The sequence below is a fragment of the Seriola lalandi genome, unplaced genomic scaffold (genome assembly GCF_002814215.2).
Source record: "Seriola lalandi dorsalis isolate HSWRI2012SDOR001 ecotype SW California unplaced genomic scaffold, Sedor1 jcf7180002054478, whole genome shotgun sequence".
NCBI classification, from domain to species: domain Eukaryota; kingdom Metazoa; phylum Chordata; class Actinopteri; order Carangiformes; family Carangidae; genus Seriola; species Seriola lalandi.
Genome location: NW_019525031.1, coordinates 692669 through 712542, shown reverse-complemented (window position 1 = coordinate 712542; position 19874 = coordinate 692669). Strand labels below are relative to the sequence as shown.

General features: G+C 43.5%; 1 protein-coding gene and 1 non-coding gene across 3 annotated transcripts in view; both read right to left on the bottom strand.

The window, feature by feature from the left end:
* Window positions 1-3807: 3807 nt before the first annotated feature.
* The window catches only part of LOC111659428 (nuclear receptor ROR-alpha A-like), a 67767-nt gene continuing 51700 nt past the window's right edge, over window positions 3808-19874 (bottom strand). For both annotated transcript variants that reach the window (XM_087175644.1, XM_023412390.2), the window contains 10 exons: window positions 13951-14036; window positions 13024-13165; window positions 12447-12718; window positions 12143-12356; window positions 10823-10944; window positions 10593-10725; window positions 9905-10012; window positions 9284-9394; window positions 9061-9173; window positions 3808-8638 (listed from right to left, as the gene is read on the bottom strand). In XM_087175644.1, the coding sequence (XP_087031770.1) occupies window positions 8474-8638; window positions 9061-9173; window positions 9284-9394; window positions 9905-10012; window positions 10593-10725; window positions 10823-10944; window positions 12143-12356; window positions 12447-12718; window positions 13024-13165; window positions 13951-14036 (1466 nt within the window). In that variant the 3' untranslated portion in view covers window positions 3808-8473. The remainder of the gene's footprint in view (window positions 8639-9060; window positions 9174-9283; window positions 9395-9904; window positions 10013-10592; window positions 10726-10822; window positions 10945-12142; window positions 12357-12446; window positions 12719-13023; window positions 13166-13950; window positions 14037-19874) is intronic.
* On the bottom strand, window positions 4247-4319 carry trnav-uac (transfer RNA valine (anticodon UAC)). The gene has a single exon. It is a non-coding gene; the product is annotated as a tRNA-Val (tRNA).

Here is a 19874-nt window from a genome sequence, read left to right as displayed (position 1 = left end):
AGGCATAAAAACGTAATAGTATAGTAAAGCATAAAAAGTCATAGTATAGTAAGGCATAAAAAGTCATAAAAACATCATAACATAGTGAGGCATAAAAACGTCATGGTATAGTAAGGCATAAAAAGTCATAAAAAGTCATAAAAACGACATTGTATAGTAAGGCATAAAAGGTCATAGTATAGTAAGTATAGTAAGGCATAAAAAGTCATAGTATAGTAAGGCATAAAAAGTCATAAAAACATCATAGTATGGTAAGGCATAAAAGGTCATAGTATAGTAAGGCATAAAAAGTCATAAAAACATCATACTATAGTAAGGCATAAAAAGTCATAAAAACGTCATAGTATAGTAAGGCATAAAAAGTCATAGTATAGTAAGGCATAAAAAGTCATAAAAACGTCATAATATAGTAAGGCATAAAAAGTTATAAAAAGTCATAAAAACGACAATGTATAGTAAGGAATAAAAAGTCATAAAAACATCATAGTATAGTAAGGCATAAAAAGTCATAAAAAGTCATAAAAACGACATTGTATAGTAAGGCATAAAAAGTCATAAAAACATCATAGTATAGTAAGGCATAAAAAGTCATAAAAACGACATTGTATAGTAAGGCCTAAAAAGTCATAAAAACATCATACTATAGTTAGGCATAAAAGTCATAAAAACGTCATAGTATAGTCAGGCATAAAAAGTCATAAAAACGACATAGTATAGTAAGGCAAAAAAGTCAAAAAAACATCTTAGTATAGTAAGGAATAAAAAGTCATAAAAATGTCATAGTATAGCAAGGCATAAAAAGTTCTAAAAACGACATAGTATGGTAAGACATAAAAAGTCATGAAAACGACATAGTATAGTAACACATAAAAACTACATAGTATGAAGAAGAAGCTTGGGTTAGCTTGCTGTTTTACGCTAGCTAACGCGGTGAAATAACACCATTTGACATCTTTCTAGTGACGTTAGGTACAACTGTGATATTCTCACATGACATGAGCCTTGAGATAAACCCCACCCTTCCTGTCTAAATCGGTTATCTTGGAGATGTAGTCTCTTGGAGGGCACATTGGAATGATCTAACTTCATAACAAACATGGTGCGAACGTCTATAATGACACATTATACAGCAGTGACGTGGCCGTGCTATCTACACTGCCATGGTTACAAACTTACATTTACTGGAGCCAACGAATAGGTAGAAAATTACTGCTGTGCCTAAGAAACAAAAATTGTTTCACTCAAATCGTGAAACAAGGAATCTGATTGAACTGAAAACTACCCCCTTACAGCACTATCATCATCATCGATGTCTTTGCAGGCGACTCAAGCAGCTTTAAACAGGCTAAAAGGCTGAGACATTGGTGCCACCTACAGACCCAATGGAGGGAGAGCTAGTTGAAGCTGAAAAGGACTTAAGTTTATTCTTTAACATCAAATTCAACCTCATCAGACAACTAACGTTGCCTCTTAAAATTAGCAGTGTAATAAATAGAAAGAAGCTAGTAATAAACCTATTTCCAATTAGCATATTCCCCAACATGTCAAACTATTACTTTTTGACATATTCAGAAATTCCAACAGTAAATCAACAGTTTATAAACTCACACAATTAACTGAACCGTCTCAAAACGTTGCCTGTCTTCTTTATAATTAGAACTAAACCACTTGCAGCAATGTAGCTGCTTCCAGGAAACCTCCCAGGAAATAATTAGGACAAAATAAAGCATGAGCAATTTATTTCTGCTCTCACCACATTGAAAGAAAAATATTTCTGGTAGAGAAACACTGAATCCTTTACTGACATTACACCATATTACAAACAAAGTGTTGGACGTCACAAAGTCAGGACAGGTTGATGGGAAAGTGAGTGGAAAGATGACAGAATCGGGTTGAAAATGTGATGAAACAAAAATATACAGGGGATATAAATTTCTTTTTTTCAGGAAAGACGTTGGAGGGGAGCAGGAGGTCCGACAGATGAGTGGAAAAACAAAAGTGAAGGAAGCTGCAAAGGCTACTTCAGTTTTTAAAGCTGGATCACACATGAAAGTTCAGAGTTCAGTGAAGAGCAGGTACAATGAAGACAAAAGGTGTCAAAGTCTGAAAAGAAATGGAGCGAGTCCATCAGCTGTCAGTGACTCAGGTTCCTGACTTGTCTTTTTCTTTTTCATGTGAAACACCAACATTTACAGTTTGATACTGAGCCCGAACTCAGACACAAACTCCATCAGTCATGAAGTAATCTGATTCAAACACTGTGATGAACTCTGCAGTCAGTGTCGGAGGGAAAATTGGTTTAATCTGTGTCTTCTGCTGAAAAAACAGACTCCACTTCTACTGCAGGTTATTAGAGACTCACCAGCATTCTACTGCCATCTGCTGGACAGAGGAACACATGGCAGATACAGACATTTCATGTAGGAAACTACTGTTTCATGTCTTGGCTTGGCTCCTCATCTTGGCTTGTCTCCTCTTCTTCTGTCCCGTTTCCTTTTCTTTTTTCTCTCTGTCCTGACCTGACCTGCCCTTACTTACCTTACTGTACCTTACTTTACTTCATCTTACCTTACCTTACCTAACCTAACCTTACCTCACCAAACCATACCTTCCTTTACCTTACCTCACCTTACCTGACCTTACCTTACTTTACCTCATTTTACCTTACCTGACCTTACTTTACCTTACTTTACTTCACCTAACCTTTCCTTACCATACTTTACTTAACCTATACTTTACTTCACCTTACTTTACTTTACCTTACCATACTTTACTTCACCTTACCTCACCTCACCTTGCCTTACTTTACCTTACCTTACTCTACCTTACCTTACCTTACCATACTTTACTTCACCTTACCATACCTTGATTTACTTCACCTCACCTTACCTTGCTTTACTTCACCTCACCTTACCTTACCTCACCTTGCCTTACTTTACTTCACCTTACCTTACCTTACTTTACCTCACCTCACCTTACCTTACCTCACCTTGCTTTACTTCACCTCACCTTACCTTACCTCACCTTGCCTTACTTTACTTCACCTTACCTTACCTTACTTTACCTTACCTTACCATACTTTACTTCACCTTACCTTACCTTACTTTACCTCACCTCACCTTACCTTACCTCACCTTGCCTTACTTTACTTCACCTTACCTTACCTTACTTTACCTTACCTTACCATACTTTACTTCACCTTACCTTACCTTACTTTACCTCACCTCACCTTACCTTACCTTACCTCACCTCACCTTACCTTACCTCACCTTGCCTTACTTTACTTCACCTTACCTTACCTTACCATACTTTACTTCACCTTACCTCACCTCACCTTACCTTACCTCACCTTGCCTTACTTTACTTCACCTTACCTTACCTTACATTACCATACTTTACTTCACCTTACCTAACCTTGCTTTACTTCACCTTATCTTACCTTACCTCACCTTGCCTTACTTTACTTCACCTTACCTTACCTTACTTTACCTTACCTTACCATACTTTACTTCACCTTACCTTACCTTGCCTTACCTTAACTAACCTTACCTTACCTTACCTTACCTCACCCTTCTCCTTGCTTTCCGCCCCAAAAGTATTACATTCATGTAGTTTGATGGCCGATGGTGCTGTGGAGGAAAGCTTCCCACCAAACTCTGGATAAGAGAATAGTTTGAAATTTTTTGAAGAGCCCCACCACCCTGCTCCTTGGCAGAGCACAGAGGTCTTGGTCAGCTTGGATTCAAGCTTGCAACTTGAGTGATCCGAACAATGTTCTTATGCATTGACTCTGAAAGAAAACAAACATTTGCGTTTCTCTCTCTGTTTTATTTTCAGCACATTTCAGATACAGCAGCTCTGCTTCGTATCAAAACAAAGGAAGTCATGTTTGACCAGTTCAAACAAAGAAACAGGCCCGAGCCTGACGCACTGATACAGGTGCAGGCTGAGCAATAACATCCTCCGACTATGATATTTCATAATCATAATTACATTTGATCATTTAAAGGAAAATTCAGTTTTTCTAACGACTCAGGACAGCAGCCGGGGAAGAGAAGCTGTGTACCTCAATCATACACAAAGGTCTGATCAAATCACTCGCTCAGATTAGAACGGTGCTGTGAAGAAAAAGCAAATGTTCATTTCCTGTGTAACATGACAGGCGCAGATTTTGAAATGGACACTATGAATTTTGACCTTCTCTTGTTACCATAGTTGCCTTCGGTCATGTGACCATAAGACAGGATGGTTTCACTGGGGATTGAACCCAGGACCTTCTGCGTGTAAAGCAGACGTGATGACCACTACACTATGGAACCACTGTGATGCAAATGCAAGATGTTAAAAGACTGAATTTTCCTTTAACGTGTCGCCCACACGAGGAAACACACAATGTGGCATAGTTGTTAAAATCCAGACCCTGCCACCGTTAAAGTTAAACTAGCACCACACGCATATTAGAAACACAAAATTGCTGCTCCCTGCAACTAAACTAAATCTAACAGAGAGCAGTGCATATCAAACCAGATATTATACATCATGATGCAGATCAATCAACAGATAGAAAGTGTGACGCTCAGTAGCCATTTATAGCAGTATGTACCTGTGGCCTGTACAGACGTTTTAATAAAGTTACTTACAGAACGACGGCCAAACCAACGAGGTGGCGTGGAGGGAGGAAAGTTTGTCGTCAGTGCACGTGGTCATGTGACGGATGAAGTAAATAAGCCAGTAACACAGGATTCAGAAGAAGACCTCAAAATTAATTTTATAAATTAGAAACTGTGTTGACATGCTATATTTTCAAACTATACACAGAAAGATAAAATACAACATTTACATTATTGCTTGACATTCAGTTATGGCTAAAGTTCAGTTCATTATTTGCCAGAAATTTTTTTTTTTTTGGACTTTGGACCTCGAGAACCAATGTGGTGGGATGGAGCAGGTGGGAGGACGTGTTATTCAAAACTGGTATATCGTTTAAATATTATCCTGATGTTTTTGAATGTACCTGCTGATTTTGTTTAATGAAATATGACAAATGTACTGAGTCATTAAAATGAACAACTGCTACTGTAGAGGAATATCTTTCTGTCTTGAAGTTGAAAAATAACACAGGAAACGTACTGCGGTTGTTAAAGAGCGACAGAGTCGAGTACGTCGTGGTTGGTCCGTCTCAGAGTGAGAAAACAGATGTTAAGGCTCGACCTGATGTTTCAAATTAAAAGCCCTCTGCAGAGTCACATTTACATGACTGATAACGCCTGGGTTGAAGACCAGGGTCGTATATGTAACAGCAGGCTCTGGTAAAAACAGATGCTATCGAGTTGCATTGTGTGAAATGTAGGATCCAGTGTTTTCACACTGTGACCCGCGGGGAACAAAGTCAGGATTTTGACCAATTTAAAAATCTCACGCTTGTGCGTCCTCCAGCTTTATAGAGCCCTGTAAACATTATTGATGAACAGGAAGCATCTGTTGATCAGTATCAGCCCTAGAATACCTGATTGGTTGGTTCGTCTGTCTGCATAGTTGAGTCATTCTCACCTTGGTATAGAAAACCACCCCCACCTGAAGAGCTAACACGCGATGATTGGATGTTACTAACAAACGATGTTGGAAAATCGAAGATAATGACACAAAGACACAGACGTCCATCCTGTTTCTGCAGGATGTGGTACGTTAGCTGTTTGCTAATATGTTCCTCATAAGAATGTGACTTATTGATGTACAGTATTATACCAGTGCCTCCTGTTGCTAATTTGCAGGAATAGTATTTTGCATCTCAGTCCCAGACGCTTTTTTTTTGTTTCGCATACGGAAGCCCCGAGAGGCAAGTGATTGGTTTTTTTTTGTTATCTGTCTAAACAACCCCTGAAAGGAAAGGATATTTTTTTCTGGGAAGGAAAACACTTCTTCTGCCTCTGAAAGGATTGTTTTCTCAAATGAAAAAAGAAACAAACTTGTGGCTGAGATCAGTATTACAAAAGCATCTTGTTTTATCGTGGGAAAAAAAAGTAATCTCTTCAAAACAGCCGCTCTTTTCCCCAGGAAAAAAATAATTTGCCTCTCGGTGGCTTTTTACACTGATGGAAAAAAAACAACAACATGTTTTCAGGGCTTCCGTACAGGGCTGTGTAGCAACTGGACTTTTTGTTTTAGCGCACAGCAATATTCTCTGAATTAGAATCGCTCTCTACCTTTAGTAGTAGTATGAACAGGAAACAGGAAATGCTATTTTTAGTTTCCGCCAAAGACAAACTCCTCTACATTTGTTGTTCATTCAGACTGAATTATTCCGTCAGTGGTTTGGTAAGTAATGAATATTTAATGTGCTGAACATGAAAAACCTCCTGGACTTTTTCTCTGTCCAGTAAATTCCTGCAGTTCTGTGGAAAAGTGAAGCAGTGGATGATGGGTAAAAGCATTTCCTCCCAGCAGTCTGTCGTCCAAACAATGAAAATGGTTGAAACTTTACAACACACATCTCACACACACACACACACACACACAGGCAGTAGATTAGATAGACAGGTATTAGTGCAACAGGTATTAATATTCTCATCACTTCACTCTGCATAGCTTCTTCGTCATGACGCAGTGTGTGTATTGCTCTTATTATTGCTTTAATTTGGGTGAACGCTGAAGTAATGTTGTTCTTTCAGTAAAATATAAACATGTAATGATGAGCAGTTCTTTCTTGGATTTGTCTCATTTCAGAGGCTGAAAATAGTCCCAAAAAAATAAACTACTTCCTCCTGAATGTTTGATTTAAAACTACAGTGAGGAGTTTTTATCCGCAGAGGAAGGAAGCGAGGAAGTGGATCATTTTTTATCTGCTGCTGATTCAACAAGGGATTTGAAGGAATGTAGAACTGATCAGTGGATTTGATTCTGGATTCATTCGTCGTGCTGCGGCCCTGAACTGAACGCCTGCACTCATGCGTCATGGCCACCAGATGGCGCTGCAGGCTCACTGCTGACTGTGAATGAACTAGCTGCTGCTTGTGTGATGCTGCTGTCACTGAGCACAGAGGCATCAGACACTCAGAGGAAGAGGAGGCTGCTGGGAGGATGGGGAGGGGGGGTTTGAACGAAATCATGGAGGATGACACACAACAAAACCAACCAGAACTGATGAATTTCTGCTGCCTGGTCAAGTCTCACCTGTGGACAGAGCTCCGGCTTCCTGACCTCGTTTTCACTGTAAATTTACAGTTACAACTTCTACAACTGTTGTTTACTTTAAAGACTACAGTACCCATGAGCCTCAGCCTCAGTGAGAGTCATTAATTTGAAACTGTATCATATTAATACGTGTCTGGAAGGTTTTTCGAGCTTGTGTTGGTTCCGTTTGTGCAGATTGATTTTCTACCTGTTTGTTCATGAGGTTTTAGGTTCATCTGACTTTGTTCTCGAGTTTCCACAGGTGACTGTTTCTGACAGATTAACACAGTCTCAAGAAAAGAAGTAATGTAATAATAAAATGTTGAGTTATCAACCGCATTGTTTGCAGCTGTTTAGGTTTCTGCCAATTAATGATCAAGTAAAAACATCCCGACAAGATGTGAACATGACGCCTGTGACCTTTAACCTGAGTGATGCATCGACAGACATCAGGAGAAATTAACAGAGACCAGCTGAGCTCATCTCAACCTCCTCCACAGAGAAACTTCCAGCCCCCCCCCCCAGGAAGGATGGTGATGTACCAGAGTTACAGCCCTTTACACAGTTTTCTCTACAAACTTTCATTTGGTGACTTTTTGGAAATTTAACCTCTAAAACTCGGTGACTGTAAACAGTGTCTGAATACAAACCCATGTTATTCTGCCAAGCGTCATTCAAACACACAGAACTTTATTTTAAATTCTAGTGGACATCCCGCAGTTTGTAAAGATATGCTACTTCGGCACCAGCACCAGCTAGTTACCATTTCTATGGATGGATTATGAGACAAAGGGCCCTCGGGTCTGTGTCCTGTAGGTCCGCTCAGTAATCCGTCCAGGACCGGTGAGCTCACTCAGCCACAGAAGCTCAGCAGCTGAAGCTTTTTTCTCAAGGACGTGTGAATGAGTTCTGCAGTGCCACTGTTTGGACGTGAAGAGATCGTCGGTAGAAGAGGCGACGTCTCGACAATCCAGTGAAGGAAAAACAAACGGGTTTCAGTGTGAATACTGAAAGTACCTTTTAACGTCAGAGCTAGATCCGAGATCCTTGATACAAGATGTGTGTTGATGCAGGTGGAGGGAGACCACCTGACTCCTCGCTGCATCCAGGCCCAGCGAGAGGAGGAGGTGAAGAAAGACAAACTGAGGAGGAGTTCAGGTCTCTCAGTGCAAAGTGCAGCAGCCTCTGCCTCCACGAGTCCTCGTCCTCGTCCTGTCCTCTGTGTGGCTGCTCAAACCGGGCTCAGTGCGTCTGAATCCAGCAGCTCGGTGCCGGTCGGCTCTGCGGAGCGAGTGACCGCCGTTCAGTCGTCGCTCTGCAGCGTCAGTTCCAGGTCGGCGCCAAACAGCTCCTTGTAAAGAGGAGGGAAGTGCGTCCGGACGATGTCGGGGTAGACGGCTCTGAACGCCGACAGTTTCTCTGTGTGTCGACTGCACAGTGAACGCAACACTGCGACCTTACATCTGAGCTGAGGGGGAGGAGGAAGAGGAGGAAGAGGAGGAGAGGAGACGAGGAGAGGAAGGAGGAGACAAGGAGAGGAGGGGAGTAAAGGTTAGTTTATACTTTAGGCGCTGATCTTAGATACTTCAGATTACTGCAGGAAAACAACAATTCAGAAATAAACTCTGGGGCTTCAGTGTGTGTGTGTGTGTGTGTGTGTGTGTGTGTGTGTGTGTGTGTGTGTGTGTGTGTGTGTGTAAAAGTTTAATATTATTATACCCGCAGCTGCTGAGTTCAGATCAGCTGTTTTAGATTTTATAGTTCACAGTTTCTCCATCAGAGGGCAGTGTGAGGCCTTTTATGCAGTTTTCTGTGTGTGTGTGTGTGTGTGTGTGTGTGTGTGTGTGTGTGTGTGTGTGTGTGTGTGTGTGTGTGTGTTCAGATGTGTACCTTGTTCAGCACTCCATCTTCTCTGTGGTTCTTCTGCAGGACGTGTTGCAGAGCCAGCTGAGTCTTCTGCTGCAGCTTCTCCACCTGCAGCTTCTCCTGCAGCCACGACCGGTCTGCACACACACACACACACACACACACACACACACATTTATCTAGCAGATCACTCAGGATGACACACTGGGATAAGTGGACTGAGGTGAACCTGAGGGGAGTGACTTACCTGCTGAGAGCAGAACAAAAGCAGAGAAGAGAGCGAGCTCGTCCTCCGTCAGGTGCAGTGAACACAGGCTCTTAGCAAAGTCAAACACTGACGTGATCAGATCATCACAGCCTGGTGACACACACACACACACACACACACACACACACACACACACAAATTAAAATAGTGATGACCACAGAACACGTAACTACTTTGATCTTTTGAGTTTTGAGAAGAGAAAGCTGTGATGGTGTAAAAATATGATTCATATGTTTCAGAGAATTTCTGTGTGAAAGGTTTAATGAAGTGTGAGGGAGGACGTGTTTGTCGAGGTGTTAGTGGGAAAGAGGTTTGAACAATGTTCACATCCTGTGAATCTCTTCTTTTCAGTCATCACAGGACAACATCAGAGATATTATATCGTATTCATGATTTTCTAATAACACCAGTTATTAGTGTGTGTTTTCATATAGTATATACACCTGCAAATGTTCCCTCAAGCCCCCTGTGTGCTCAGTTTATCAGCCATGGTCTCTATACATGTTTTCTACCATGTGACCCACAGGTCCGGAGGTTCTTCCTCTGATCATAAACAGAGGAGACGTGAACAGGAGGAAAGCGTCCCTCCTCTGTCCTCACCCAGAGCTCTGAAGACGTCAGGACCTGCGAACTTCCCGTCGAAGTACACCGCGTTGTTCTGCGAGTCAAACACCCGACACATCCGCACGAAGACGACCTCCAGAGAGCCTGACGGAGAAACGCTGATGATTAATGTCTGAGGCCTAACGAATATTTAACGACTCACTGACGACTATCTGATTAATGTGATGAATCGGTCGTCGCTAATTAAAGAACATTTTCTTTTCAAACAAGGTGGTTTTAATGTGTGACGGGAAAGATTTGAAAGGTGGAAAAAAATTCTAAATGGGAAATGTACAGTGGCCCAGAGAGGTCAGCACACCGCAACCTCAGAAAACACCTTCATCTTCATCATCTTCGTCCAGGGGACACTAGAAAGGTACGCACCTTGTTCAACTTCAAAAACCACAGATGATTGGCTCGGTGTATTTGTCCATGTGTATGTGTTTCCTTAAGCTGCAGTGTGTTGAGCTCTCAGGGCCACCGTAGATACGGTTATATTGTGATCATAGAGTTTGTTTGAATTTGTAAACACACACACACACACACACACCTCTGTTCCGGCTAATTAGAAAGAAGCTTCTCACAGTGTTAACTAAATGACTGTTCGGTGAATCTAAAGCATCCATCAATATATTTGATCATATTAAGAAAGGTAATGAAGCCGAGGCGTGACGGCGGCTCTCACCGGCTTTCAGCAGCACGATCTGGTCGTTCTGGCAGAGATCCATGAAGCCGTCGATGCGTTTGGCGAACTCCACCACGTACTGGATGGCCTCGGTGATCTTCACGGCGCAGAGCTGCCACATCGCCTCCCGCGGCTGCACAGGGAGAGAGGGAAGACACGTGAGACCTTGAGACCTCGTGTGGGACGTACGACGGAGGAACAGGAGCAACATTAAGAGGCTGTGAACTCACCTTGTTCTGGTAGCTCTCCACCTCGTCCTGCAGGAAGCTCTGCCAGCTCATCTGCTGCAGCTCCTCCCTCAGGTACTGACACGTCTCCAGGTGAGACTTGGAGATGATCTGAACCAGGTGGTCTGAGACAAAGAGACAACAACAGGTGTTCATCAAACCGTCACTATCAGTCTAACCTCCCGACAGCGTGTTTCATACATCCGGCGTATCGTGGCTCGTATCTTCGGTCCTCCAGTTCAAATGTTTCCACTGTTTGAAACTTTGTCAACAAATAGTTTGTGTGTCTGTGCAGCTCAGATCAGAAACGTACAGTAATTACTGTTCTGTTCAGCTCCTCTGTGCTGCTGCTGCTAATTGTTCCACAGACCAAAACAACACAAGGTACAAAGACACGTCCAGCTGATACAACTGTTGTTTGGATCAGGGGCCTTGGGGGGGGGGGGACAGTTATTACGATAAATGCTTTTGTCAAAGAAAAAGAAATCTCCAGGGAGAATAAAAAGATGATTTCCCCCAACGAGCGCCCTGCTACGTCCCAATTGGCCCTAATTAACAGACAGCTAATTACCACACAGAGATTTTAATGAGCTCTGAAGATGAGTTTCTAACCTCCTGCTATTTTAAACCACCTCTCTCCCTCTGTTTGCCCCACAGTTCTCTCTCTCTCTCTTCTTCTTTTGTTTCTAACTCTTCTTTGTGCTTTCTTATTCCGTCTCTCTTCTTCTTCTTCTTCTTCTTCACCTCTTTCAAGATGTTTCCTCATCTTCTCTCTGTTTGTTTTTCCCTCCAGCTCTGTACAACCTTCTGCCGTACGGTGGAAGTTTGAATGTTTTGCAGCCAGGAGAGGATCCAGAGCTCAGAGAGGGAATCAGACCTGTAACCAGGGCTCGGCTCTCTGAGCCGCTGTCCTGGGATTTACTCAAATAAGAACAATCTGTGAATATGCAAATAACACAGCGCTCTGTGTAGGAAACTTTTCTTTCTCCTCTTCAGATGATCCTCTCTGTGTTTTTACCCAGAAGCCCCTCCACACATGCTGCCGTTCAGACTTTCACATTAACGCTCCTCACGGCTTCATTCAGACACAGTTTGTAATTGAAACCTTAATTAATGAATAAATCCAATATCTTTGAGAGAGAGCGAGTTCTACTGAATGACAAGACGTTATTGTGGAGTTGGGAATATTTAATTAAATTAAATAAAAAACTTGGGCCGATATTTGATAATATCGAATATCGTGATATTTCCCGTCATATGCAATATTTTAATATTTTTCATAACATCAAAAAGAAATAGAAAGTGTGTGCATGTATTTCTCACCGAGCTCGGCCATGGACACGGGGGGCGACGCGTCCCCGTTGCTGAAGGAGCAGTACGGGAAGAAGCCGTTACTGGAGTCGTAGTCGCACAGCGGCTCCGGTTTGATGCCGTTAATATCCAGTCCTGATTGGTCCGGAGATGGCTGGATGTCCAGGTAGAACGCACCTCCTCCTCCTCTTCCTCCTCCTTCACCTCCTTCACCTCCAGAGTCCGCCTGTGTGTGGAGGAGAAGGTCAGCACTCACAGACTGCAGGTAATTCAGTTCACTTTGTGCACAAGGCTGTAAAGGAAACAAACCACAAACCTTAGACGACACTGATCCTCCTTCGGGGGAGTTCTGCTCCATGTAGCCCCCCAGGTCATCAGGCAGCTCCGTGAGGCCGCTGGAGGACAGGCCGTAGTGGGGGGACAGCGGCTCGGCCTCTGCGGGGCTCGGGCTGCCGAGGCTGGGGTGGGACAGGAGGAGGGGGCCCTGCTGCTGCTGCTGCTGCTGCTGCTGCTGCTGGAGACGGTGTTTCTGGACCTCAGCGTACAAACTGTCCCGCTGCTTCTTGGACATGCGACCGAACTTCACAGCTGAGGGAGAGGAGAGCACGTTAGGACAGAGCCGGGCTAGCTGTTTCCCTCCGCCTACAGTCTTTACGCTAAGCTAAGCTAACCACATCCTGACTCCAGCTCTGGACTGGTCTATGTCTCTCTTCTTGTTAACGAACCGGTTCTACAGACTGTCTCCTCCTGCTAACAGGTCACACAGATCCTCCTGTAGGCGTCATTTCAAACTGCTGACCACCAGATGTTTCTGCAGGTGTGTGTTTGTGTTTATAGGTTTGTGATGTGTGTGTGTGTGTGTGTGTGTGTGTGTGTGTGTGTGTGTGTCTCACCGTCTCGGGACATGCCCACAGCCAGACATTTCTGCAGACGGCAGTGCTGGCAGCGGTTTCGGCTGGTGCGGTCGATCAGACAGTTCTTCTGGCGAGGACAGGAGTAGGCGGCGTTACTCTGCTGACTCCGTCTGAAGAAACCCTGAGACACGAGGGAACAGTGACGTCAGTGACGACACTCCTTCTATCACGTTACAGGTTCCTTGACTCGCTTTGCACTCTCTACCATCCTCTACCCAGAATCCCCAGCCTCTACCATCCCATCAGTCCCTCTCTCTCTCTCTCTCTCTCTCTCTCTCTCTCTCGTTTGTACAAAGATAAATCTCCATCAGCTGCTCGTTGGCTGTGAAATGAGCCTCCAGCTGCTGACAGCTGGAGCGGCGGCAACAGCTGCAGCAGCTGATCACACCAGCTTGTTTGGGAGTTGCTCGAACAGGAGAAGGTTTCCTGAGCCAAACGACTGTGACTGATGGTCGACGCCAAACGACCAACGCTTCCCCTGAGACTCAGACAGTGGACGGACCACAGGCGTGGGACAGACAGAGACGCTGCCAGAGAGTGAAGATCACATCGATGGTGACCAGAGGAAAATAATGTTGTGAGTTTTGACAAACAATGAAACTATTCAACCCTGGATCACGTTTGATGAAATCGATTGTTGCTTTCTAAGATGCTCAAGTACTTTGTCAAAGTTAAGGACAGAACTTCAGGAGAGTTTTGTTGTAGCTTCAGTCGCTTGTTTAGAACTTTAGAAACGATTGAAAGATGTTTGTGGTTCAATCAAAGAGTCATGTCGCCTCTAAACTCCTCACGTGGTTTCAGATAAATAACTCTCAGAGCTCAACGCACTGCAGTTTAAGAAAACAAACGAGTGTGTTGAGCTCTCCGGGCCACCGTACAAATGATCCAATATTTCAGGGGGCTTACCTTGCAGCCCTCGCAGGTGATCACTCCGTAGTGGATCCCTGAAGATTTGTCTCCACAGATCTTACAGGGAATGATTTCAATCTGAGCTGCAGAGAGAAAAATAACAACAACCGACCGTCAGAGTCACAGAAACACACTCACAACATCTGAACATCTGTCAGCAGCTGCATCAGGAACAAACAGGCGGGTTTGAACTGAGGTGATCTCTGGCAGAGGCTGTGAGGTTTTGCTCCGCCTCGACATCAGAATGTGATTAAAGCAGGTCAGAGGTCAGTGATCAGTAAACTGTCGGCCGCTCTGCACAAGAAAGTCAAATGAAATCTCCATGACAACATGAGGCGGTGAAGGTCGACCTCTGAGTCAATTCACAAATTAAATTTATATAAACAACACAAACAAGATTGAAGCAAAACACAAGTTTCAAATGCTGTATTTAAAAACAGATATAAAAATCAATCTATAATAAATGTTACATGAACTTTTGATATTCAAAATATTTGATTATGTATTTTCCAACTCTGTTTCCATGTCGACAGATTAATCTCCCATTGTTTTAATTCTTCATGCGTTTCTCATTGTTCGACATGAAAAGACCAGATCAGCTGGTGTTGGTTTGATGCTGCTTGTCACAGTTTGAAGGGGTTTTGTTGCTGAGCTGCAGAACTCTGCTCCCGTGTCGGAGCGTGACGACGTTAAAGCTTCAGGACCTGGTGTCGCAGCGTCGACGGTTCGTCAGCAGCTCAGACTGAAAACACACCGACCGACCGAACGTGTTCATACACTCAGCAGTTTGAAACAGTGACAGCTCGGCTCTGAGCGGCTAAATTTAGAAGAGCGAAGTTATGTAAGGGTGGAGCCACATGAGCACACACACACACACTCAAACACACACTCAAACACACACTCAAACACACACTCAAACACACACTCAAACACACACTGTTACTACACATTAAAAACAAGGTGTAGAGACAGAGCGAAGGAACGATCGTCTCTCAGCTGTTTGTCCTTGAAACAGAAACACTTTAATCTTTTATTCTTTTTATAAATCTGTTCCTGGATCAGATCTATTCTGTTTATTGAACTACATGAAAAACAAAGACGGGATAAAAACCTCCTCAGTTTGGGTTTGAATGTGAGAAAACTGCAGGTTTTGAAGAGCCACATCCTGCCCATGAAAATCTGTTTTTTATCAGACTGAAACTGAAACTTTTGTTCACAAACCACACCACAACATACCAGTATAGGTTTGTTATCGATGTATTATAATAAATCAAAACTTCATTATGAGACGATACTGAAATGCTGCCTGTGTGTGTGCAACTACCCAACAACAGCAGTCACAGTGACGGACCGGTGTCATGCTGCTATCACCTGGACATTTTCAGTCTTAAGAGACGTGACATGTGCTCCAGTGACCTGTGTCCTCAAACATCAAAGTGCCGCACAGGTTAAAGCACTGAAGCTCCTCTCACATAAAAAGTCATAAGACAATAAAATAAAAATCGCCTGCTGCAGGTATGAACCACCTCACTCTGGATATTAGTCATGTCAGCATCTGCAAACTTCCTGCAAGCTTAGCATTAAAACGAAGCAGACAGCTGCTGCAGACCAGACGTCTTCTGTTAGAGCAGAAGTTTCAAATGTTCAAAACTGGACTAAAATGTTTATGATTTTCATTTTCAGTCGAAATAAAATGTTTTTCGTTAAAAAAAAACGGACCACAAATAAAAAAAGTTGACAAAAAATGATTAAAACCAACAGATAATTTTATTCTTAAATGTAGTACATCCTCTCTCTCTCCCTCTCTGTCCCTGTGTGTCTCGGTGTCTCTCGCCCTCCCTCACTGAGAGACTGGCCACCTGACCCAGTGAATGAGGATCTGGATGATCCTCGGTTGAACCACAGCAGGAGTCAGATTAACTCCAGTCTGTCCTCAGTAAACCTCCAGCGGCTCAGATCACAGTGTGAGGACAGAGAGCTCAGGTGTCTCCGTCAGCTCCCTGCTTTCACCACATCACTGTTTACAACAGCCCTCCCTGAGGTGACACAGGATGTCCACAGACCCGCTCGACGTGGAGGTCTGACAGAGTCAACAAGTGGTTTACACGAGTACAAACATCGCTGTGGTGAGAGCAGGACTTTCTTCTGTGACCACAGAGCAACTTGTTTATAATTCACAAGCATTTCAAAGGAAATATGTTGATTCAAAGTTTCTGTAAACAAGATTTTAAACAGCAGACAACTATTCTCTATGTACAGAAACAGTGGAGTAATGGCGTCCTGAGCAGAGAAGGAAATCACACACCACTGAGTTTTTATGTTGCTTGTTTTGCTAGCCGATAGCGTGTGCATGCTAGATGTCCCAGCACAGTAGAGTACGCAGCGCTCAGGTAATTTACTCCGATGAAGAAACTACGTGTTCAACTAAAAATGGCATCTGACAAAAAAAAAAAAGAGACCAGCTCAATCCCTGGTTGGCCAGTGGACCATCAAAAAGTTTTTACCGCCTCTGTCAGTGTCATTTGTTCGGCCGGTCCCAGAAGATGCGCCCAAGGCTGAATTTCTTTCCCAGTCTGACCGTGGAGCAGATGCTGGTCTGGCTCTACTGAGAGAAGAAATCCTACAAGTATCACAGCAATGCTAGCGTGGAGCTAACAGTTGTGGTTAGATTGTGTATCGTTGGCTCTCGTGGACACAGGTTCACTTTATTCATTTGTCTGGAAGACGAGAACCACATCCTCAGTCCTGCTGCTACGTCAGTCTCACGAACACCCGGCACCTGATCTGGCCTCTCACTGGGCCTCTGCTTCAGATCGCCAAATCCAGGTAAGCCCTGAACTTCCCCCGCCCACACACACACATGCACATTTTAAGGTAGAAACTGGCCTCAGTCTAGATACTAAAGCAGGCTCCTGACAGCCTCCCACAAAGCTCTGAGTTACTCTGTTGTTTTTCTAACCGGGCAAACAGCCATCAGCGAACACAACACCAGACCTACAGTATCTGAATCAGTGAAAACAATCTGAGACCAGGGCAGCGCTTCAAGAGTCTGGAACCAGGCTCTGTGGTCGAGTAACACGACTCTTAAATCGCTTTAAATACAGAGTACACCAAGTTCATCACGGGTTCAAACTCCAGAGGACGGGAGGACACGGTGCGCTGGATCTGCAGTTTAGGGGGAAAGTGGCGTCTTTGCTGAAATCACCAGCTGGACTCAGGTGACTACACTTCATCATCTTCACCTGCTCTGAGACAGAATCATCATCGGACTCACAAACAGATGTTCTGCAAGAAGAAAAAAGAAAAGCTGCTTCTGAGCTTTCAACAAAATGTAATGTACACCACGCCGCCTCTGTTTTCATTTACATTACACTGTATTTATTTTAAGTGTTGAGGGATCTGTGGCCTGAGTTATAACGAAACGCTGCCACTCTGAAAGAGATCCACTGAAGGCTGATATTAACTTCAGATAAACTCTGGAATATGTTTTTGCATCATCATCATCTTTTTATCTGAAGTCCAGTCTGAACAAGAGGAACCATCGCATGTGGACACCTGACTATTCTGACCGTAAAAGAACGAGCCCATCTACCGGTCGTGCTGTGCAGCAGGTTATTATGACCCTTAGTTACGTTTTGTTGCTAGGCAACATCTAGTGGTCGTAGCAATTATGACAGGAGCAGAGGGGAAAAGAGTCGGTGACGTAGTATAAAGAGTGTGAAAGTAGCAGTTTATGTTGTTATTGTTACTGTAACCATGACAACAAAGTTCGTCAATGTTGAGGAAGTACTCAAATCACCACCTTTTCCTGAACCTAACCAAGCAATGACTGTTATTATAGTAACCATGGCGACAAAGGCAGGTACGCCACTCTCGGTACAGTCTGCGTGTTTATTATTGTAACCATGACAACCGAGGTCCAGTGCACCTGCCGCCTTCGGGGCGCTACGTCAGGAGACACTAAAACAAACGACCTGTGCGGTCGTTCAGGTCGGAGGTCGTTGTTGTTGCTTTAAGACGGACCTGAAAAACTGCGACCCTGTCCTTTAACAGCAGTTTAAAGATACAGTGATGTATTGTCTACGCACAGTATGTCTGAACCTCACATGACCAACTCTTCATTTGCCTGACGACATGAACGCTCACAGGAACCTCTTCCATCTCCACCACTGACCGTCCTGCTCCGTCCGCAGAGCTGCAGCTGCTACCAGACGAGTGGAGGTCGTGTTGGAGCGGCAGCCTTTACACTTTCACACAATTAACAAATATCTTCACACAGTGGTGAGTATGTGTCAGGATAACAATGGTCAAACATGTCAGCAGATTCACACAGAGACTATAAATAAATTATTATGATCATTAAGAGGCTCAGATTTGATACGTGCACACCAGTGAAACCACAGCCTCACACACACACACATACACACACACACACACACACACACTAACACACACACACTCACACACCTAACAGGAAAAAAAAGCCTCACACATACACACCACACTGCTGAAACCACACACACACACACACACACACACGCGCTGAGGCGTCTGCGCTGCAGCTTCCTCTCAGTAATTAGCTCTGAGTGTTAATCCCGTCTGAATTCTGCATTTCAACATCAAAGGGGACGTTCAACAAAGCCACCGCCTGAAATGAGAGCTGCAGTTATTTATACAGCCAGCTGCAAACACAAACATCTGCCTGCTGTTGTCTGTCCACTGGGCTCAGAGGAGAGGCGCCTTCTCCTCTAAAAGAAACCATGAGTGATGAGGAAGAGGAGACTTTGAGTTGGTTTCCAGTTACAGCCAATAAAAAATGAATCATTTTTCCTTCATCCTTCGTCTGATGATGAAGAATCTGAGGAGTCGAGGTGTAGACGTGGAGGATGGTGAGACATTGAAAATCAGGATTTGGAGGATTTAAAATCTCCTCCTGCTTCCAACAGTGAAACAGATGTAACTCCGACCTCACGTTTCATCTCAGGCGTCTAAATAAACCAGTACTGACAAAAAATGAAATGTTGATATCATGTTAACACATGAGGCTCGGGCCGATGTTCGATAACGTCACATATTGAGATACTAATATCTCAGCCTATAATCCACATATGGTAATACGGTGATGGCAGCTGGTGCCTCTGTAATTAAAGCTCAAAACGTCCAGCTCAATGTGCTCTACAAGAAAGACCATGAAAGCCGCCATGATGGATTTTTTGCAAATGAGCAAAAAATGTTCTACTTTAGCGACACTAAATTCAGGGGTGGTACACGTTTCTATTATAAATGAGCAAGATCGGTTGAAAAACATGGCCGCCACCAACCAAAATGTCTCCGCAAAAGGCGGGACTTAGCCAATATTGACTCATAACTCATCAACCATTTGTCCAATCATCATAAAACTTGCTGACTCTCTCCAACTCCCTACAATTATATTTGAGAGTAATTCATTTGACAGAAAAAAGAGAGAAAACACCTGATAAACAGTTAGTTAGAGATGAATTTGACTGATTCATCATTATTGTTCATTCTTTTAGCCACAATCATCGTGAAGTGAAAATCTGGAGCAGCTGGACAGAAGACATATGAAGACGTGGTTTCTGGGAAATGGGATTGATATTTTTTTTATGACACCAATAAATTTGTAAAATAAAAATTCTCCATTTTGAGACACCGCAGTGACATTGATGATTATATTGATCTTGTCCATGTGGACTTCCTCCATCCTCAGACTGACCTTTAGTCTGATGAGTCAGATGTGACAACATGTCGTCTTCCTTCTTGCTCTTCTGCTCACTGAGTCTCTACATCATCAACCTGAGAGGAAATTGTTTTAATGACTCATCAGCTGTCAGAGCAGTCACACACACACATGCACATGCGCACACACACACACACACACACACACACTCACAGCTTTCATG